Here is a 23,719-nt window from a genome sequence, read left to right on the forward strand (position 1 = left end):
AATACTCCTATGCTGCGATTTTCGAACCTAGGCGCAGGGCAAGCCATTATTAGGGATGATAAAGCCTCTAAGAATCTTTGGCACTAATGCCTGGTTTTCAAGTCATTGAATTTTATTTGATTATATTTTTTTGGTGGCATACAGCTGACCGTCTACGAGCTACATAACTAGACTATGGGCCTGATTTAGATCTCAGTGAATGGGTTACTCCATCACAACGGTGACAGATATCCTGTCCACCGAAATATAAATCCTATTATTTCCGGTGGGATTTATATTTCGGGGCCTGGATATCCATCACTGTTGTGACGCAGTAACCCGTCCGCCAAAATCTAAATCAGGCCCTATATCTCTTTAGGCATTTAGAAATATATTTGTCATAAATTTGGTGAGTTCCTACTGGCTTGGGCTTGTTTTCAAAATCAGGGCTTATATTTTAGTTAATGTTTCTCTGTAAACTTTGCACTTGTATAGCGCACTACTCACCCGTTAGGGTCTCAAGGCGCTGTACTCATACCGCTATGGAACCCCTCCTGGCTTTTCCCTGTGAGGTACCCACTCCTGGTCACCCCCAGGGTGAAGCCAGGCCTCCAAGCGCTGTTGGGGCTGTTGTGGAGATTAAGCAAGCTATTGCCCAGAGTTGCAGAGTGGGACTCATTAATTAGATTAGGCACTGAGGCGAGAATTATCTGGTCCAAGGGAATTGAGCCCAAGACCTGCCGAAGCTGGACTTGAACCCTGGTCTTGAGCAAGATCTCTGCTTCAGGGTCTGCCGCTCTAACCATTGTGCCCCACTTCCCCACTCTGTCTGAATGCAGGGGTGCAACAAAAGTCCCTGTAGCCCCTGTGGAGCAGGGGAGACACAATCCTTCAAGCCCCCCCCCCAAACAGTCAAAGAATCTGAATATTTGTCAGCTATTAGAAACTTGGTGGCCCCTTACTATATTCGGGCAGGGGGGAGGGTATTATTTTGCGTAACACCACTGTCTGAATGGTCAATGGTGTAACATCGGATGTATAGGTCACTAAACCTCCGCATCAGTGTATTTTAATTGAAAGAGATCAGAGCCGACATTTGTTCTAAGTAATTTTCACTTAAGAGTCTGTACTTTACCGTTTTTACTTACGTTTTGAACATGAAAACTTTAATAACACATATTAAAAACATGTAGGCGCATACAGGATTTAAAATTTAATAAAGGTGTGTGAAACTAAAATATTCAATCAAAATTAAATATGAAATAATTAGTTACACCATGCATAGTGTGTCACCCATGTACAAGGCAGGGACACTGATATATTTTCATCCACTCTACAAAATGATTGTTAACACTGACAGATATGGGACAGCAGTGAGATGCATTTCTCGTACATGTTGAGAAGGAAAGGCCACTCCCTCTAGTGAATGATGACAGAGTACATCACAAAACTCCAGGTGCCATCGAACAAAGCAACACTCTGGAATTTTTTTTTATTTTAGAGTTGTAGGACTGAATGGCGAGAATCGTTTTATTCGTTCTACACTGAGTGTCCCACTTTAAAAAAATGAATAATACATCTCACGCTTTTGTAGACCACAGCTAAGAAATCCGAAGTTCCATAAAAAGGAACGTCTTCTTGCCAAGTGAGTCTGGTTCGTCAGCAATTACCATAAAGAGAGCTCAACTTTTTCTCTGCATCAAAGTTATCAAACATTTGAAGAGTTGGCAGCAAACCTGTGCTGCGGTTGCCGAGGAAATGTCTTGCTCTCCCACATGTGCTTTAACTCATCTGAGAGATCACTCCTGCCACTCTTACAAAGGTGCCGACACAGGAGGCGCAGCTTGTCTGCGGAGGTCGGGAGGTGCTTCTTCCAAAAGTTTAGCAGCTCGTATATTTGTTCTGTTAGATTATCAGGACTCTTCAGTTTGATGAGTTGAATTGTGCTTCGGCGAACAGGGAGCGATACAACGAGCACCGCAGCGTCCTCTTCTGACAGCTCCTCTGACAGCCAGTAAATGAGTTTGTCCCAGAGGATGTCTGTAGTTCGAAGCAAAATAATCATTTGTTAACAGGGTAAGTTCATGAAATACAGAAAAACAGGAACTAAAAATACAGGTTGTGATATCAACGAAGGGAGGAGGCAGGCCGATCCAGAATATTCATTTTCTTACCCACTCAGTACACCAACTCATACTCTACCTGAGATTTAATAGCAGCACTGCTCATTTCTCGAGATTTTACTTGTACTATCTCCCGTCTATGATTTTGTTTTACCAGATGTGTTTGAATTAAAGAAAGACTCCAGAAAAGGTCGAATAACGTTTTATTCCGAGTAGGTAATCGACACCCTCTAAACCACAGGTCCTGACAAGCATCGAGGAGTTACAGCTGCAACTATTACAGCGGACATTGGCATACACCAGTAACCAGAAAAGTGAAGGGGGAATACATGAGAGGGAGATAAGGGACAAATAGATGTATAATGAAATGAGTAATACTAAACAATATGAATCATTAGAATACAGTGTGAAAAATAAGAAATTATGGGCCACATGTACGAACTTCAGGTTTTGCAACTCGCAATTTGTGAGTCGCAAAACCTGATGTACAACAGTGTCAATGACACTGTTTGCGATTCTCATTGGGGTCACAAATGACCTACCTCATGAATATTTATGAGGTAGGTCGCAATTTGGGACCCCATTGGGAATGGCCACCCTCAAAAGGATGGTGGCCTGCTGGAGACAGCAGACCACCATGTCTGTGACTGCTTTTAAATAAAGCCGTTTTTTTTTCATGCAGCCCATTTTCCTTAAAGGAAAACGAGATGCATTTAAAAAACAAAAAATGAAAAAAATATTTTTGCTGCCATTCGCAAAGGGGAAGGGGTCACATGGGAAACCCTTCCCGTTTGCGAATAGATTAGCGCCAGTTTGAAACTGTTGCTAACTGCGATTGTTTTGCAACCGCATTCACGGTCACAAAACAATTATACATGGGACTGAGACTAGCAATTAGGAAGGGAACACCCCTTCGCAAATGGCCAGATTCGCCGTTTGCGACTTGGAAAATGCTTCGTACATCTGGCCCTTTATCTCATAATTTATAACACGTCTCCTTCCCATATCCAATGAAAATTATGATCCTTATGCCAAGTAGGTACACTGAGGTTCTAGACACCGAAATTGGTCCAAACACAATGCCGAAGATTTTTCTGAACTAACACTTTCTTCAGTTAAAGAATTGTCACAGTATGAAGTCTTGTCCATACTCTGAACTCTTCTATCCTCCACTGTTACTGCACTCCTGTTCACCTTGGTCACTCTCAATGGTTTAGAATATCTACTGACACCCCTTTTACTGGAATAAGGGACTTTAACTACCACCCAACGCACACATTCCATCTTCTGCTTCAAATCGTACCTTCTTTAATACCTGTCCCTATGCACCCATCTTGGCTCACCTCCACCCAACCAATTCAGGGTCAACTTTGTCTGCCTTTGAGCAAAAGAAATGAAGGGATCCCTGTGACACAATTTGGTGTTGTGTGTTATGACTATAATAATTTGTTAATGGCTTTATCAGCAGGTTCACCAGACCCATGTGCCTACTGAAAGAACTCTTTGATCATGTGATTCACTACCTCCACGAAACCATGGCGGTTTTGAGGAGTTGAATAGACATTCCCAATAAAAAACTCCTTCATCTCCTCTGAGGTGAACTGGGTGCCATTGTCTGTTATGATAGTACTAGGCACACTGTTAGACCAGGCATCCCTAGGGTGGTTGCCCCCCCAAACGTTTTGCCTTTCACCTCCTATTTATTGCATCTTCTTGCTGATCTTAGGACTCTGAGCACTTTACTACTGTTAACCAGTGCTAAAGTGCATGCACTTCTCCCCAAAACATGACAATATTGGTGTATCCACAAATGGCATATTTAATTTACTTGTAGGTCCCTTGTAAAGTGGTATTCCATGTGCCCAGGGCCTGTAAATGAAATGCTACAAGTGGGCCCGCAGTACTGATTGACCACAACCACTTCAGTAGCCCTTAAACATGTCTCAGGCCTGCCATTACAGAACCTGTGTGTGCAGTCACACTGCACACTTTGGCTTGGCATTTAAAACCTCTTGCCAAGCCTTAACTCCCCTTTTCTTACATATACATCACCTGTAAGGTAGGCTCTAGGGAGCCCATAGGGTGTCCTGCCATGTAAGTCACAGGCAGGATGTGTACTTTCAATTTTTACATGTCCTGGGAATGGAAGGCTCTAAAAGTCATGTTCATTACAGTGAGGCCTGCTCCTCTCATAGGCCAACATTGTGAATTCCTTAATATACCTTTAAGTTGTAATTCATCATAGTAATGATAAGTCCTCTTTACTTGTAAAGTCGGATTGATTATTACTATTTTAGAAATGCCACTTTTTAAAAGTGGGCAGTTCTCTGCTCTTACTGCTCTTTGTGCCTGACAACCTGTCTCCAATACACATCTGGTCTGGGTGACAGCTACATTTGTGCTTTCCCTCCAGACACCCACAACACAGGATACTCAACTGCATCTGCATTCATCTGCATACTGATGGGTCTTCCTGGACTGGAAGGATGGAGGGGAGCTCGCACCTATTCTTCAAGAGGGAAGTGTCTGTCCCCACAAAAAGGGCTGATTACTCCCTAGTTATAGTGTGAAAAAGTCTTCCTTTTGGCCCTGATCACCCCCAAACTTTTAGACTGACACTGGTGGTTACTGACTCCGACTGTGTCCTCAGCACTGCTAACCAGTCACAGGGTCAGAGATCTGTTTAAAATGGTATAAACAATTTAGTCACAATTATAATTGGCTCTGGCAACCTACCAATCCCTAGTAGATGGTAGGACATGTAGGTTTAGGAAAGCCAGTGTAGATAAGGCACCCTTGGGTGCACTGCTATGGTCTCTGGTGTCATTGTAAAAGCAGGCCTGCTTTGTTGGCTGCTTTTACATGAAAGTTAACCCCAAACATGACTTTTGAATGAAAAGTACTTCCAAAGTAGCTTACTTTTACATATACGTCAACCTTAAGGTCTGCTCTGGGTGCCCCAAGGGATGGGTGCAGTGTAAATATAAGCAGGGACTTCATAAAATATGATTTATACATCCTGGTGAGGGAAAAACGGGCAAATTTGCTTATTCCCAATTGCAGTACATTGACTCTGTAAGCTAACATTGGGAGGCTTTATTTAAAAATAATAAAGTCTCATTTCCGCTAGAAAAGAGCTAAATAAGTAATGTTTGATACTAAATTAAAAGCTAGACTAAGAACAACTTGACAATGTTGTATTTAGTATAACAAGTCAGAGAACGAGTTTAAGAACTCTTTCTGAAAGTTACCAAAATCAGCTCTGTAGTGCCTTTCCCTGAGCAGCCTCTGGCAGCATGAGCCAAGCTACCATAATGAGGTGTGAAGTGGCCCGAGCTGAAACAAAGGAAGCATGTGGTGGGAGGAGAACTGCTGCAGCAGATGGCAGAGCAGGAAGCGGGGTACAGTAGCCAAGCTGGTTTTTAAATGAGGGAAAGCCAGGACTTTTAAGGATCTAACCAAATTGCTCCTGGACCTAACCCCGGGACTCACCATACTGGGGGGAGATTTCAATGCAGTCCTAGACCCTGACTCGGACGTGACTGGCCCGGCGTATAGACAGGTCATAGCAGTGGGGCCTACAGGGTGGTTGTCTGCCATGGGTCTCTGCGATGCGTGAAGAGTATGGCATCCGCGGCTTTGGCAATTTATACATACCTCAGCAGCCCACAGCACACAATCTAGAATTGACCAAGTGCTTCTGCCGAGCACAGATTGCAGCTGCCTCACCCATATTGAAATCTTGGCACATGGAATTTCCGACCATGCGCCCCTTCGATTTGCTGTGGAACCTACCCAGTCTTTAATGCGCCCTATGTGGCGACTGAACGCATGGGATCTGCAGGATGGGTTCTACATTAAGCAGCTGCAGCAAGCACTTCGTCAGTACTTTGTTTTTAATGAAGGGTCCGTGACATCCCCTGGAACCCTGTGGGCTGCAAGCAAGGCGGTCCTGTGGGGTACGGCTAGAGGCCTTGTACGAGCTCGGGAGCGCTCCCAGACACGCAATATTGAGCAGTTGGAGGAGCGGCTGTGTGCTTAGAAGCTGGACAGGAGGCGCGGCCCAGCGAAGGGTTAGCTAGGCAACTCCTATTAATCAGTGAGAAAATCCGAGATCAATCCTTGGAAGCGGCAAAGTACCTTTGGCAGGCTACTACTGCTAGGGTTTATGGCTGGGGGGACAAAACTGGAAAGCTGTTATACTCGCTGACGTCCCAACAACAGGCCTCTAGGATTATTCCCGAAATGTATAACAAACAGGGGGTCCGCGTCCAAGGACACCAAGACATAGCCAACACTTTTGCCCGGTATTACCAGACACTTTATCAGGCTTCGGCAGCGATCGTGCCAGACTGTGCCTGCCGGCTTCTGGAAGAAGTTCCACTTCAAAAGTTGCCCCTGATGGAGGTGCAGCACCTGGACGAACCTCTCTGTGTGGAGGTGGTCGGGCGGCTATCTCAGTGCTGGGGGCAGGTAAGACCCCAGGACCCAATGGTTTTCCCTCAGGATACTATGAGGCGTTACGGAAGGATCTAGTGTTGCGCCTTTCGGAGTTATTTACAGAGGTGGATTGCCAGGGTTCCTTCCCAGTGGGACTAGACGCCGCCACCATTGTGGTGCTTCCTACAACCCAGCCTCCATCGCTGCATTGTACTGACTACAGGCCGATATCTCTGATTAACAATGAGGTAAAAATCTACACCACTGTCCTTGCCACCCGTCTCAAGAGGGTTCTGCCGCAGCTGATTCATCCTGACCAATGCAGGTTTATGGCCACTCGCGGCACACAACACTGTATCTGTTGATCGCATGTGTCCCTGGCCGAACGCCACCGGCTGCCACAGGACCCCGCTCTCCTATTTATTGATTTTGAAAAGGCCTTTGACAAGGTGGACTGGGGGTTTCTCTTTTTGGTGCTTCAGTGGGCGGGTTTTGGACCAAGGTTTTGCCACCTGGTCTGGGTTCTGTAGGTCAACCCCAGGGCACGCGTGTAGGTTAATGGTGCCCTGTCTTCAGTCTTTGATGTCCGTCGGGGCACGTGACAGGGCTGCCCTTTGCTACCCCTTCTATTTACTCTGGCTATTGAGCCGCTGGCACAGTTGGTCAGGATAGACCCATTGTATCGTGGCTGGAAATGGGGGCAATCCCATGATGACAAGGTAGCCCTGTACGCAGATGATGTCCTGTTGTACATGGAAGAGCCCAGTGTAACGGGCCCACAAAGCCTCCACCTTCTACAATGTTATGAAGAAGCATGAGGGCTCAGAATGAACCCAGCTAAATCAGTGTTGGTGCCCCTGGCGAGTTCACAAGACTGCTTTGATTGGCAGGATGTGATACCCTTACACAGACTTAGTTTTAAATACCTTGGTGTCTGGGTGACCCTTCTTCCCGAGCTTGCGTGGGCCAGGAACCTGGCCCCGCTCTTGGCACGCACCAGGGCTGACCTGCAGAGATGGCATTCATTGCCGTTGAACGTGATGGGCCGTGTAGCTCTGAACAAGATGATGGTCCTACCACGACTTTTATATGTATTTCAGAACTTTCCACTCCCGATCCCACATTCGTGGTTCAGGGCTCTGGAGAACACCACCACTTTATTCCTCTGGAGGGGGATGAGACATCGGGTGGCTGCGCGGCACTGCCGGAGAGGAGTGTACGACGGGGGTTTGGGCGCGTCAGATCCCTATTTATATTATCTGGCGACCCAGCTCCTGGTGATTCATGACTGGTTTACTGGGAAGTGGGTGGACCCAGCCTATCAGGTGGAACTGGAGATATTGGGTGTCCCTCGTATCCTTGATCTGCTTTATGGCGCACCTCTCCCCGAGACATGGAGTCAGTAACCAAAGTGGTCTTCCTGGCGTGGCACACTTTTCTGCGGCACACCCAGTGGAATGCTATTGTCGCCCATCAGACTCTGCTGTGGAGGGGGAGGTGGCTGAGTGAAGCGGTGGCACTAGACGGGTTCGCTGAGTGAGATCTGCTGGTTTTTTCACTAGTGGGAGATGTATGGAAAGGTGATGCAATGAAATCATTTCAGGAACTGCAGGCCGATTTTCATCTGTCCCGGATGCAGTTCTTTAAATACCTCCAGCTCCAGCATGCTCTGGGGGCTCACATGCCCACCGCTGGCCCTATGTCAGAATACAGTCCACTTGAGGCCAAGCTGCTCATGGGCAATCTAGGATGGAAGGGTGTGTCCCAGGTTTATAAAATGTTAGTTAACAATGCCCGGGAGGTTTGGACTCGACTAGGAATAGATGGGAGTCATGGGTGGGGGCATTTGAGGAAATGGAATGGAGGGAGGCATTGATGGCACCTAGGGTACTGGCGATGTCAGTGAGGCTTCACACGGTGCAATTTTACTACTTACATAGGGCATATCTAACACCTAACAGGTTGCATCAGGGGGGGTGTTTCGCCCCATGGCTCAGTGTCCACGATGTGCAGGGGAACCGTCAGATTTTTTTTTCATTTGGTGTAGTCCTGTCCGATATAGCAGATATATTGGGGTAAAGTAATACACAAATTAAACACGGTGCTGGGGCAGGAGCAGCACCGATGGAAGAAATGGGGTTGCTTACGAGCAAGCCATGCCTTTGTGAGTACGGCCCTGCTGGTTGCAGAGAGAGGCATTGCTACTGCCTGGAACTCATCTACGGGCCCATCCCTCAGAAAATGGAGACAGGGAGTGGACTGGTGCGCAAACCAAGAAAAACTGGTGTATGAATCTAGGGGTTGCCCCCAGAAACATAGGAAGGTATGAGGACGATGGCTAGGTCTGCTGCTGTAGGCCTACAGGGGGTCACGGCTCCCATTATTATATTAAGAAATGGACTGAAGTCTGTCACCTGGATTGGTTTAATGTCAATGTCAATGTGGTTTGGACTTGGTCCTCATCGTACTTACCTCTGCAAGCTTTTTTGAGCTTTCTTTCCCCACCTGTTTTCCCCTCCCCCATTCTTTTTCAAAACAATCACAATTTGTTTATAAAAAATAAAGGAGGTAAAGCCACTTGGGACAGAAACCAGACTGCCCCCATGTCCCGCTCCCCCAGTCAGATGTGGGCTCCAGTAATTAGATTAGGAGAGGAGATGGAAGGAGTGTGTTAGGAAATCTTAGCCATTCCAGTGGGTGGGCTAAGCCAGATGTAACCTCCAAGGAGATATTTTCTCCATGTTGGACTTTTAAAGAATGTTGACTTTTGGAATAGATTTTTGCCACACTTTGCAGGAAGTGGTCACCCCAGAGGGTGGCCCCCTGCACCCCATTAGTCAGGGGTGCCCCACTGCTTTCTGACCCACAAACAAGGATAAATATGGCAGACCTGCCCAGCAATTCAGATCCCTGCTAAAAGAAAATACTAGAGAAGAAAGGCTGCCCTGCTGAACCCCAGGTCTGCACCTGAAGGTCTGCACCCAGAAGACTGCACCAGCTGGGCTTTACCACAGGAAGGACTTTGCCTTGCTTCTGCAACTCCAGGAGTGGACTCCCTGTCAGCTGCAGGTACAAAGGAGATGACCATAGTCCCCTGTATCAAGTCCTGCAAGAAGAGCCTAGCTGAGTAGAGTCCAGTGACCATTTGAGGATACTGACCAGGTGCATTCTGGGAACTGTAGTCCCAACTTCCAAGGACCAGCTCACAGCTTCTTGAACCTTGGTTCAAGTTTGTGGGGACTTCAAGGATCCAAAAAGGACTTCTAGAAGAAGATCCAGAAGTTTGAAGAAGTTTTGGAGCAACTTTGTGAAAAAGTTCCATAAGGTGACCAACCTGTTGACGAGATATAAGCCAGAGACATTGAACAGTGATCCAGCCTGAATTACAGGCTCATGGAGCTTTTCCCTGTTGATGAGACTTCGAGGAGTTGCCCGGGACCTTGTGCTGAGCCAAGCCGACGACATCGCATTGCAAGCTGGCCTGAAGAGGAACCTCATCCAATGACAAGAGAAAAAGCTCCAAAAAAGAGACTAAGGGGCTCATTACAAGTTTGGTGGTCCAACCGGCAGACCACAAAACGCGCGGGTTGAGACTGCCATCATGCCGGCGGCCTCACCACCTGTCATATGACTATGTTTCCACCGGGCTGGCTGGTGGAAACATCGTACTACAACATTTCTGCTTGTCAGCCTTTTAGAAACAGTGCAGCAGTTTTGACCTTGGCTCACTTAAGGAAGCCGAGGCCAATGCTGTCACGCATCAACAACGGCAGAGCAGACAGTGTTCATTTCGAGGGTGCTGGCAGGGGGGGGCCCTGCACTGCCAGCACTGGCTTTCCAACAGCCTTTTCATGGTGGTTTAACCGCCACGGAAAGGCTGGCGGAAAGTGGAGTTGTGATCAGCATGGCGGTGCCACCATGTGCACTGCCGTGGCTGGCAATTAATCCGATAGCCACCAACCCATCAGGATCCATGATCCTGGTGGTAGCAGTGGTCTCCTGGTGGTCCGACCATCAGGATCGTAATCTGGCAGTCAGATCACCAGGAGTGTAGCAGTCCGACTGCCACCATGGGTTTGGTGGTCATCGGACTGCCAAACTCGTAATGAGCCCTAAGTCAGAAGGTCAAATTTTGACAGAGGCCTATTGCTTAGTTTGTCAGACTTGAGGTCCATTGCGGTTGGCCTCAAACTTTGACTTTGCATGGTCAAGCATGACCAGATGTCCCCAGTTGGCATTAGGTTTTGGGGTCATTTTAAAGCTTAAAATATTCCCCATTATTATAAATTGGTGTTAGATTTTTATTGTGTATTGTATTTCACTTATTTATAATAAAGGCCTCCGAGGTTAAGCCTAACTGCTTGTGGGCCAAGCTATCAAGGGTTGAGTAAGGATTAATTTATTGAGACGTTGAATGGACCTAGTGTGGCATTGTGACCTGTCACTAAGTTTAGGTACATACCTGCCCTTACTAATAATCCACTTTCCAACATACAGTCTGGAGCCAGGGCTTGGTTGAAAGGGAGACCTGCGCAATTCTGAAGGGTCCTTTGAAGTCATTCCCCGCATTAAAGGCACTTTTCAGTATAGGTTCTCAGGCTCTGACCCTTCTGGACCTGAAGGAAATGCTGCTGCAGTAAAGGCTGCTGTGCTGAAAGAAATTCCACTTTGCGGTGTCTGATTGTTCCCAGGAACTGCTCCCCTGCTTTGCTGAGCTGCCCTGAGGCCTGCTGACCTCTGTCCTGCAAAAAAAAACTAAGGGCTAACCCGGAGTGACACCAAGGGCTCCAGGGCATACCTACACATTACTCACATTGGTGAGTCTATGACTAACGTCCGTGCATCAATTTCCAGAATATCAATATTTAACTCTTTACCCAAATTACCATAAAGACTCTTGGATGAGTCCCAGTGTAAGCACTGCATTCGATATCTTATTGTACTGATTGGATCTTTGTCATTTTGGTCTTATTTGATTCAGATAAATAGTCAAATTTTTCCAATCCTGTGTGGAGTCTTTTGTGGTGTTTTCATTGGATTGCTATGTGTGTGTTGCACAAATACTTCACACATTGCCCTTTACGTTAATGCCCTCTCATTTACATGTTTGTTTTATCATCATAACTGGTTCCACATTAATGGGATCAAGTTTCATTCCCCCTGATATCTCCAACCTAATAAACTAGAACCCTTCTCAGCAATGTAGATCTTCCCCTTATTAGAGTGATTTTTAAATGAGATATGCATGTTTAACATTCCCCCCAAAGGTGGGGATCTTGATTATAACCCCCGCCCAATTTAGTGTCTGCTCATTGGAGAATATAACCTTTAACCTTATACATTTCCTGGAAGGGTTTATGATCAATAAAGGTATAGGGTGAGCAAGAGTCAGCATAAATTTTAATTTGACTCCATCTAGAAATACATCACATGTAAGATAACCGTTTTCACTTTCCACTCCTTTAGTGAAAACATAGAAAATAAATGTGTTTGCATCATCCTCTGCCTCTTCTACTACATGTATTCTTTGTTTTCCACTTTCATGTTTTTGCATACTCTGGCACAGTGTTTTCTTTTATTATATTTTCTACATAAACACAAACATGCAGGACAATTAGAGCGATTTGCTAAGTGGTTATAGCTTCCACATCGATAACAGTTGATTGTCTCCTTTTCTTTCTCACCATCTATTTTTTCTTTATATTGTGTTTTATTACTTTTCTTACACTCTCCACTTCCTTTGTATGATCATCACTGCTAGATTGACTTTTTACCACTTAAATGGTTTCTGAAACATTACTTTGTTTCATTTTTTTAATGCACTCTGCGGTGTGCTCTGCACTTTTGGCAAAGACAGTGGCTTCCTTCATGTATGTATCACATGCTAATAACTTCTCTTGTACATGGGGATTAATGGCGCACAGCCCTAAGTGGTCTCTAATCATAGGGTCATACAAGGGACCAAAATTCACACATTCGGGCCATACCTTTCAAACATGCAAAGTAATGCATAACCTTTTTGTCTTTGCCCTGTGCTCTGCAAAATAAATCATTCCTTTCTAGCACAATATTCACTTTTTGGACACAATTATCCTCTAGTTTACAAAATATCATGGTGTACAGGTCCACTAGGCCCTCATCATCATCTCCTTTATCTACTATTTGGATTGTTATATTCTCCTTCCATGAATTCCCAGAATGTGTAGTAGTATATGTTGTTTTCTAAGTGAGGAAAACTTTTCCCCTAATTGCTATTAAAGGGACTGAGTCATGCTAGCGGCTGCCGTGATGTTACATGACACAGAAATATAAGTTCAAAATTCTGCACAGTGCCCCAAGATATAACTTACAAATAAACGTTAAATAAAATGGACCTTGTATGTGCTAATAGTTACAATACTTGCCCGCAAAGAGTAGAACCTACAGAAATCTGTAAATTATGCCTCACCCAGTTCAGATGGAATCTTCATCTAGGTTATGTTGGTAACCTCTCAGTCCTATTTTTCCCATTATGCACACATGGAAAGCCTGCCTCTAGTAGGCAGAGATACAAAAAATAAATATGTAGATGCCTTCTGATCCCTTGCAGTCTGAGGGAACCACCACCAGTAGGCAGGGAATATCCAGGAAGACAGAGGGCTTTCTTTGCATTACGAGGAAGTCTGATCCTACACACCTGCTTCTGGAGTCTGCCCAACTCGATGTGACTGATGTGCTTCCTTTCCATTGACAGGTCAGAGCCTTCAATCCATCTCCACACACTGGCTTACCAAGACTGTAGAGCTGCTTGCGTCCCCACTTGCTGCGACTCCCTCGGTGTCCTGAACTAATTCAGAGCCTTCTTACTGGCTAACAGCAGCATGACTATAGAACTTATTTTTGGCCAATGTCACTGATTCACTCATGCCTGCTCCGGGCAACTCCATGAGCGACTAGGAGGATATTGAGCCTTTCCCCTGGCTTACAGCAACAGCAAGCTCCTCTGCCTCCCACACTGCCATAGAGTTGGTCTCGGTCTAACTTAATTTAAAATTTCAGTAACAGCTGCCACAGACAATGGGTAGGTATGAAATTTCAGTATCAGTGGCCACAGTCATGGGGACTTTGACCCTGAATAGGGCATAGTCATGTTATTGCCAATAGTGCTCTAATCACTGCACCATGAATGCTCCCTCAAAGACTTCCTTCCTAGCTCAACATTCCAGATGAATTATTGAATGTTCGGGTAGGTCATTTGCAAGTGCTCATTCACCGCAGAAATGTTGAGTTAACCTTGCCAAAAGTCCAACAGGCAGTATGCTTTGCAAATGACAATATGGAGCGATTTTCCATGAAATCACTGATGGTCTTCACCTGGTGGATGGTTCTGCTCGGAAGTGGCTCACTTAAATATCTTCAAAGGTTAAGCTGTCATTGCTGTCCCCGCACATCTCCTGTATTCCATCCTCATTGTCAGTGTTAGAATAAAATTAAAGAAAGACTTCCGGCATGGTCAAATAACGTTTAATTATGAGTAGGTAATCAACAACCTCAAAGCCACATGTCCTGACAAGCATCTGAAAAGTTGTAGGTGTAACTATCAAAACAGACTTTGTAATGGACTAGTAACCAGGTGAGGCAAGGGGGAATACAGGAGAATGAGATAGTGCACACATAGATACATAAGGAAATGTGTAATGCTATACAATGCAGTGTAAAATATAAAGCGTTATATCTCAAAATTTCCAACACAGATGTATAGTTGCTTTTCATATTACAATTGTTTCAAAGGCTCTGTAACACACTGGTTGTTGGGGGGTGTAAATTGGGCACGGCTGTACACATAGCATTTCTTAGCTGTTTCACACACCTTCTGCTTGTATTTCTCCAGTCAATATGCATATCTACCCCTGTTCTTGCACATTGCTCTTTGATGATAGTATGATTCACAAGGTAACCTTATACTTTCATGTAAGTTTATGAGCAGTAGCTTTACGATGGAAAAGATAGGTCATGTTACGTGTGGCAACTCCACACTCGTAAAGAGTTTACTCGTCAATCCCTTCTTAAATAGCAAATAATCATAAACTTACACAAAAGTGTAAATTTACCTTAGTGAATTAGGCCCTATGTATCTGCATTTATATTTAAATTCAATATTGAACTTGTATTTCAATGTACTATTTAGCCTACGCTTTAATGTATGCTTTTGTATTGCGTTCTGCTCAAAACATCTTCATAGTTTATCAAAGTCAAGTTATTTATTTTCACACTAGCCATGGAAAACATAGGCTTCATCTTTCTTCTGATATTTTATTTAATATTATATATTTCCCATTTCTTCCCTAAGTGTTTCATATATATCTGAGAGGTAATGGAGATCAACTTTGGAGTGTTATTTTCTTACACATCATAATTGTCATAGGTTGCTCAACCTTACCTGTTCTAATACCATACTGACCCAGGGTAGAGCATCAGCAAACAGATAATGAATGTGGCTGATGATATGTCAGATATCAGCTGCAAGGCTAGCACATTCAATATGTCCAGGTGATGCAGTGGATTAGAACATTTTCGTCAACTGCTGTAAAGCAATGGACACAAAAAAAGAGGCAACAGCACATCCACTGGCATCAATAGATAAGCAGGTGAATGGCTCCAATTTCAATGGAAAGGCAGAGGAGAGACAAGGAGATGAAGAGATGCAAGGTGACTAATAATTGAGCTATTGAAGGTAAAATCAGTGGCAAATTGCCACAAAGATAAAGTAATTAAAGAACATCTGCGCTATGTGGGTTCTTGAAGAATTCTGACTTGATTAGACGTTCATATTACTCACACCAATAGGCAGTGTGTAAAGAGTAAGGAATAACTTCGGAAGATACATTTTAGGACACAGATGTACCCACCTGGAGTGTAGAGGCTAGCCTGAGAAACTAAAGTTTTCTGAAAATCTCCCCCAAGATAAACTTTGTCATGTAAATCAAGAACCTGTTTTTCATTTGCAAGCCAAGACAGAGACCACAACCAAATTGGTACTTGTTCTGGATGGATTTGATCACATCTCAGCCAGGTAGAAATCCTGATGGAGATCTGAAAACAATGCTTTATCATGGTCTGACAACACAATGTAACATAATTCCCACTATTTCTGAGTGATCTGTCTAGTTTCAAGGACTGTTTTGCACCACCTATCCATTACTGCTATTAGCCATGCTTAACACATTGAGCAGACATGGAAACAAATGCATTCAGAACTATTTCTTCTTCACATTTAAATACATACTTTTCGTACATCTGTACAAATATTAATGTTTGATTTTCTGAAGTGACCTCTTAGCGTAAGGTCTATAAACCAAATGCAACACATAGTTGCTATTTGACAGGCATATAGGTATGTGAATGTACCAGGGCGATGTTCTTAAACAACTACTTTAATTTCTATGGAATGTGCCTACATTGCTTAAAAACTGCTTTGTACCAGTAAGGAACATATTTGCAAGTAGCGAGCACTTAGTCAAATAAAATACTTTCAAACTGGTTATTTTTTCTTATTAAATAAAATATTCCACCCGTGCAAGAGGAGATTAAATAATGCTTAGAAAGACTGCTTAGTCTATATATGAGTCACTGCACGCTTACTATTAGTTTCCTGTGTGCTGGTGTGTTATATGTTGTATCTTCTAGAGACATAATGACCCAACAAACGGGGAGAAGAATTTAATGGAGCACCTTAATCCTGGCCGTGCATGTGTGGAAAAAGAGTTCTGACTGTCACACATTTGATGATCTTCAGTACAATGAGTTCAAGAGAACAGTTCTGCTAAGTGACTTTCCACTGACATCATATTCTGTATGTGGATACATTAAAAGAGAGTTCTACTTGATCAGAAGATGTGTAAATGTTTTGGATCATGCATATGTAGAGAAAGATCTGTGTAAATTTTGGCCGGGAAGATATTATTGGGGTGCTAAAATCTCCAAAATTTTGAAAGCCTCTACAGACACAACTTACACGTACATGTACTTGCAAAACCTGTGCTACAAAAAGATGTCCCTGTCGGTATGCTCTTCTCAAATGCTCAACATTCTGCAAATGTACTACAAATGATTGCTGAAACAAATAAAGTAAACTATGAAAATGTGTCTAAAACAGGAGTGGTAAACATTATTTTTTCATATTCAGATCGATCAGAAACGTTGTTTCGTGTATACATAAAAGGATTAAAAACCATTACTATTTGTTTAATTTCTATATATGTCTCTTCTTCCTCTATTATAGCAACCATTTTGGAAAATGGCAGAAGTGTTGCTGTGTGGAGTTATTTTCTGTCTCTACAAGACCACTTGATCCCAACACCTATGTTTGACACCCAAATGAAGAATATAGGTTTCATGGTTCCTGAAATTTTACATCATCATTGCACACATCTGCCATTTTTAAAAATGTCATCCAGAAAAAATATGCTCAGATTAGCAATGTCCACCCAAGCCAAATTACTTTTCCAATGATACAAAAACACAAATGAAAAATGAAAATCTTTGGAAAACATTTTTTTTTTTTTTTTTTACGGCGGTATGTGAAGGGGCCAGGACTACCTAGCCTTGGGCGCAACCTCACAAAGGTAACGCAATACACCAAATAACACCATAATCCTATGCATTGGAAATATTGTTTACACTACTGTTACAATTGAATTCTCATGGGTTCTAGTTCAGAGGCAACATTATTGAAAATAACATTTCCAGAGCACGAGGCTAGGGCACCTCCGAAAAAGAGCTGGATATCTGTAACAGAGTAAAGTAAGTTTTTATGATAACAGGAGCTGCATTGTGAAAGAAAAAAACAAGAAAAACAACTTTCCCACAATCTGTACTAACTGAGGGCTGTTTGGCAGGCCTACAGCCTCATTGGAAGTAAAAAAAATATCTGAGTGCTCAAATGCAAAAAACCCCGGAGAACCACAAACAAGAGCACAAGAATTCTTACGTATGGTGTCATTGTATGCCCTTTGATACGTGGCATGTTAAAGCTTTGGAGCAATATGTTAACAGCATTACACCTAGATGGGCGAATGTAAATAGTGCCATCATGCCTCAAATATGAAAAATACACAGGTGGTGCTAGCAACCAACACAGTTCTTTATGAAATTCAGAGCTGAACTTTTCTGAATCTGGTTCTTGCTCCAAGCTAATACGCTGATCAAATTAAGTATATCACACAGAGCCATTGAATAATATAGAACCTTGATCAAACCTTTTTCATTCATCTCCATGTGCTGACGAAACTCTTCATAGCCTGAAAAGACTTTCGATTTTCTTTACCATACACTGTTATATCTCTAAGGAACATTCAGCAATAATTATAGGATTCTCCTTTTAAAACTGCTGCAACCACGGTCTAGAGAGAGAGCTGCTTTAAAGAGAAACAACCATCTTAGAAGAATTCCGAAGTGACTGGTGAATGAGAAGGGTTGAGGAGTAGGGCTCCCTGTTTTTCGTTGAATATCTTTACCTGAGGGTCTTGTCTGAAGGCCAGGACTGTTGGCCATGTTTCTGGCCCACAAGGATAGATGGTTCCAGCTCTGTTCAGAAAGGCTGAGTTGCATCTGCCTGGAAAAAAACTGTAGACCAGTGGCAACCAGACAACTACTTCTGAAGTGGCAAAGGAGGTTCTGCATATTGAGTAAACTGGCACTGTTGAAGACCAAGCAGCTCGACCTAAAGATGCAGGAGTCTCATGCAATATTAATCCATTAAATATTTCTGTAGAACCAGTCTGAACATCCAGACATGTATTCATCTGCTTGACAAAACTATTCTATTTTAAAATGAAGTCTATTGATGTATTTCAGTGCACTGCTGCACTTTAGATGCTATTTTGAGACCTATACACAACCTACTAATGTGTTTACTTTTTTACTCACAAATGCTTAATTGGACTCAAAACCCACCACAATTCATTTTTAAAAAATCCCAGTGAGTTTGCCAGATTTACATAATATCTTGGTTATTTTGATTATTATAGAGTAGTTTATTTTTTTTCTCTTCATTGGTTTGGCAGTGTTCTCCTCATCCCTTAACAGTAAGGCTGTTTTGGTGTTGTTGTCCAACCAGTACCACTTAATATTTTATGTAGTAAAAAATTATGATTCCTCACAGAAATCTGTTTATTCATAAAAACAAGACTGTTCTGCTATGTGGCTGTTCAGCCGCAGCTGATGTCAAGGCAGAGGTTCCTATTCCTCATAGTGTAACCTTCAGTCAGGATTGGAGCTGATAAAGTGTGATAAAAATTAAACACCACTATGATAAGTATCATGTGATTTCAGCAAATGTTGGACCTGGTGGTCTCTGAAAGTGCAGTGACTCAGGAGAGTAGTAACAGGGATCCAAATGAATTCAGAAGGGCATAGAACTGGCAAGTCCCACTTCAGTACAGACTCACTGTCCATGTTATAGCACCTAAGCAGGGAAGCCAATCAAGGTATTATTTAGTCTAACCTAGCACTGAGCTGGAGTGGGGTCATGTTAGACTCAGCCTTCTCTGCAGCCTCCCTAAACATTTTGCCTTCACCCCACCCATTTTCTGAACCTTTGTTTTGTTGGCTTTGTGACACTGCACATTTCACCATTGCTAATCAGTGTTTGTGATCTCTACTTTAAACATGGTACAATTGGCTAACACCAAATTGGCACATTGAATTTACTTGGAAGCCACTAGAAAAATGACCCAACATGTACCCAGCCTAAAGATTACATGTTACGAGTGGCCCTGCAGCACTTCTTGTGACACCCACTTAAGTAGCCTTCTTAAACATGTCCCAGTTCTACCATTGCAACCTGTGCATGCTGTTTTAAAACTGCAATTTCAACCTGGCAAAATAAACCTTTTGCCAGGTCTAAACCTTCCATTTTGTATATATTGGACCCATATGGTAGGGTGCACTGCAGTTAATAAGCTGAACATGTATTTCTAAGTTTTATATGTCCTGGTAGTGAAAAACTCTCACTATTGCAAGGCCTACATTGGGTTACTGTATTACATTTAATAAGTAGCACCTTTTGTTTGGGAAGAGGTAAGAATTTCGTGTGCGGTATCTGAAGTGTAATTTAAAATCCTCTTCAATGGTAAAGTCAGATTTTGAATCACAATTCTGAAAATGCCGCTTTTATAAATTCTAATTTTCTTTTCCAAACCATTTGGCACCTGCAGCCTGTTTCTTGGTCAGATGACTTGGTGTAATTGGCAGTTGACCTTTATTTATTCCTCCCAGACAGCCACACAATAGAGAACCTGGGTGTTGGCAAGATGGTCATCCAAAGCAGGATGGGAGACAAAGCTGTGCACAGCCCCAATTGCACATCAAAGGCTCTGCTACAGCTCACACACAAAGAACTTCACACTATGCTATTGTGCCAGCAGCTAGACTGGGAGTAGGGCTGAGAGGCAGGAAATTCAAGACACCTCTTTAGGTGGAAAGCTCCAAACGTTTCTTACACTTCAAAGAAGCACCAGGTATAAAAAATAGTACCCTCAGACGCATTCTTCAGTACAAGCCTGGGCCTGTAGATACCACAGAAGATGTAGTGCACTGTAGCCGGGGCTGGCCTCCTCTTTGAGGCCTACCCTGCTGTCTGAGACGGAAGACTAATCTGCATCCTTCTTTCCAGGCTACTTGAGTGGCTCAAAGGGCCTCATGTTCTAAAGTGCAGGGATACAACAGGTTCCAGAGGTCTCCCTGCTATTGCCCAGCCGACCTGCTGCACTGGAACTGACTGTACCAGCAACTGGAGCTGCTTGAGCCCTGCTGGCCTCAGCTTGAGTGAGTTCATGATCTCCAAGAGTTGCCTCTAAGTGCCTGGACACTTGGTGTAGCATCCTCCCAGCAGAAAAGGAGAACTCCTCAAGTTTTATTCTATTTGCAGCCACAAACAGTCCAGTTCCCTCCAAGATCATACTGTTTATGCCGACCACCAATCCAAACCTCTGAAGGATCTGACTCTTCTCACTACAGCGACGACCGGCAAAATTAGATCTGCATTTCACATTACAGCAAGGACAGCCTGGGGAGACAAGGTGAAGCTCCAGCAATGGCTGTTCACGAAACCTGACAGGACCTTTATGCTACAGTGACAACCGCCCACGATGCCCAACCTGCCCTTTGCACAACCATGCACAATGCCCTCCCTGCTTCTCACGGCCTCCTTTACTGTGAACGGAACTCTTCATGCTAGACTTTACCAGACAACTTTTTCAGCACGACTAACCTGGTCCATGTATCTGGCTTATGCCCAATCGCATTTGACCTGAACTTGTGACTTTTACCTGATTTAGCACAACCAGGTAACTGTTAAGTGAAGCATTGTGTTTTTAGGCACAACACTTACCTTAAATCTTTGAAACTGCATATTTATGGTTTGCCTGATTGGATTTCGGTCATTTTGGTGCCAAATAATTTATTAACATTTACTCTAGTTTACTAAATTAGTGTTGGATGTTACTTGTGTTGTGTTTTTACTTTATTGCTGTTCAAGCACAACATAAATATTTTACACACTACCTCTAAGTTAAGTCTGGCTGTTTTTGCGCCATGCTACCACAGGGTTAGGAACAGATCACTTTAGTGACCTTTGTGATTCACCCTGACACGGTTTGTGGCTGCTGCTTGAGAAAGGCTCACACCCCCCTCAACTATCAACTCAATTGCTCACAGTGATGAAAATAATAATTGAGAAGGTGTGAGAGTTTGAGGGCAGAATGGAGTTACTGTGACCTGACTGGCAGAGGAATATGATCATCAATAGAATATGGCTCCAACACATGCTCTGATTCTTTGAGCCAAAACACAGGATTCATAAAACCTGAAAGTGAATCTGTGCTTCTTCATAATGAGGTGCATGCATAGAAATCGGCTTGCATGTACACATCTTGCCCACTGCACATTTTGCACTGTGCAGGCACGCCAGCCTTATGAGATTCGATCACATCGCTCAGGCAGGTACGCTAAAATGTGTGGTTTGTGCACGTCATGCTGCTCCTGAACAATTCTAGCCTCAGCAGGCCCCTGTAATCCTGGCCATGACTCATGGGCTCATATGTAAAAGACAACAATGGAGATGCTCCTGTACAGTTGACAGGACTCTTAAGAAGTAAATTATGTAGTTAACTGGGAAGCAAACATACATGTCCACCATCAACTACGAGTTCCCCCTGTGTCTAGAATCTATAGTCCATATGGCAACTGGAATTCCAGACACCACATTTCCTGTTGCATTGTTATGCGCTGAGGGCCAGGTGTGAAATGAAAGCTTATCATCCACACCTGCAGCCCAACATGTCCTCACTGACCACAAAGCCCCTTTTGATCTGCGTTCAATGAAAATGTGGCCACATAATTGTGTAAAAAAAAAGTCATTTAATCACAATTTCTTTTCTATCTTTTCCATCACAACACATTTTATATACATTTATCTGGTAATATTTTGGAAATATAAAAGTTGGTATTGGCAAGAAGAAGTAAACTGTACCTGAGGAATCAGTGGAAATTCTTTTTGTACTTGGGGGCCGGCTGATGACTTTTTCATACTGTTGAAGAAAGATATGAAACAAATTGGAAAACGTTTCAAAACTATCAAGTTTATCGTTGGACTGGACATATGCACAAAACAATTAAGATACACCTGCTTGTATACTCCATAATATTTAGTGATATAAGACTCCACGTCGATTATGATAGTAAATAACTGGCTCAGAAAGCCTCATAGAAACATGATGGTACACAGTTACTTAATAGATTATGATTTGCAGAGTAAAACAATCTGCTACTGTCCTACCAGTACATCTGGTCACATTCTCCAACCTCACACCTGCATTATGCATTTTTTATTGCTGGCTGCACTCTCCATATGAAAACCATGGAAAAAAGCACATTGAACAAGTTTAGTGAACCATCACCAAATGGTCAGTGTCTCTTAATTTCCACTCCCAAAAGCCACTGTCAGTTTGTCATCCATGCGGCATGTGATTGCAATGAAATCTCATCCTGCATTATGTTCAAACAGTGATATCACTGATGAATTACAGTCACTCTCCATCAATAGTCCCCTAAGCATACATAGAAATAGAGTACACATGAGAAAGTTTACAACTAAACTGTTGTGTATTGGTGTTTGGTATTGCCTTAGTGGCCAGTAGGAAGAAGGGTCTTACTACACTTATTACACTGATGTGATGTCTGAACAATGTACATACAATCACTGTGCACCAATAATAAAATTAAAGCAATGACCAACTGCTCTTCCTTCTTCCGCTCCCTAAAGCTGTGGGTTTTATACCTTCCCTTTGACACTACTGACCCTTGGACCCTATTTAAGGGAGGCACAGAAGCAGTGGATGCTCCAGTACCATATCCCTCACCTTACACTATGCCAGTATTTTTTGAGATCAGAAGGAACCTGGTTGATAATGACCCCAGCCCCCACTAGCACTACACATATTTCAGAGATCTAAGAATGCTAGGTCATGTAGATTCCAGAATGAGGCTCTTATTTTCAGAGGGCAGAGAACCAGTCGCTTTTTGCAGATTCTGGATTTATTGCTGCTTAAGAGGGTGGCTATACCCACCCTAAAGAATGGTAGGCAGTACACTATGTTAGTTATGGGAGAGAGGATAGTACCATGATATCACAACAACAACAACATGATCCATGCAGATACAAGTGTCAATTGAAATGCAACTCAAAAAGTTTTCTCTCCTTTGTACACTATACATATTGGTTTCTAACATTTACTATATTGTAAGAATGGAATTTGGAAGCTGAAGGATGCATGCTGACCTCAGAAGACACTCTTATCCCCTGCTTCATCTCAATTTGAGGGCCTGACTGGAAGAGCATAGCCACACAAAGGCCCATATTTATACTTTTTTAGTGCCGCATTTGGCCACTTTTTGATGCAAAATCGGCGCAAACTTACAAAATACAATGGTATTTTGTAAGGTTGCGCCGTTTTTGCGTCAAAAAATGACGCAAATGCGGCGCAAAAAAGTATAAATATGGGCCAAAGTACCCACCAAAGCAGCCCCATGGAAGGTCTACTTGAGCATCAAGTAAACCCCACATACTGCATTAAGAAGAGAAGACATTTTCTATTGCCTTTCTGAGAATAGAAGTAGTGCCTGAGCCCGATGAACTG

The 23,719-nt window shown here is 43.2% G+C and overlaps 1 protein-coding gene across 1 annotated transcript in view; it reads right to left on the reverse strand.

Annotated features, from left to right (window-relative positions):
* Positions 1-1,179: 1,179 nt before the first annotated feature.
* DTHD1 (death domain containing 1) overlaps positions 1,180-23,719 on the reverse strand; it is a 167,091-nt gene continuing 144,551 nt past the window's right edge. Inside the window, exons 9-10 of the mRNA XM_069202131.1 lie at positions 22,054-22,111; positions 1,180-2,019 (exon numbers count right to left, since the gene is read on the reverse strand). Of these exons, the coding sequence (XP_069058232.1) occupies positions 1,688-2,019; positions 22,054-22,111 (390 nt within the window). The 3' untranslated portion in view covers positions 1,180-1,687. The remainder of the gene's footprint in view (positions 2,020-22,053; positions 22,112-23,719) is intronic.

Source organism: Pleurodeles waltl, chromosome 1_2 (genome assembly GCF_031143425.1).
Source record: "Pleurodeles waltl isolate 20211129_DDA chromosome 1_2, aPleWal1.hap1.20221129, whole genome shotgun sequence".
In the NCBI taxonomy this organism is placed as follows: domain Eukaryota; kingdom Metazoa; phylum Chordata; class Amphibia; order Caudata; family Salamandridae; genus Pleurodeles; species Pleurodeles waltl.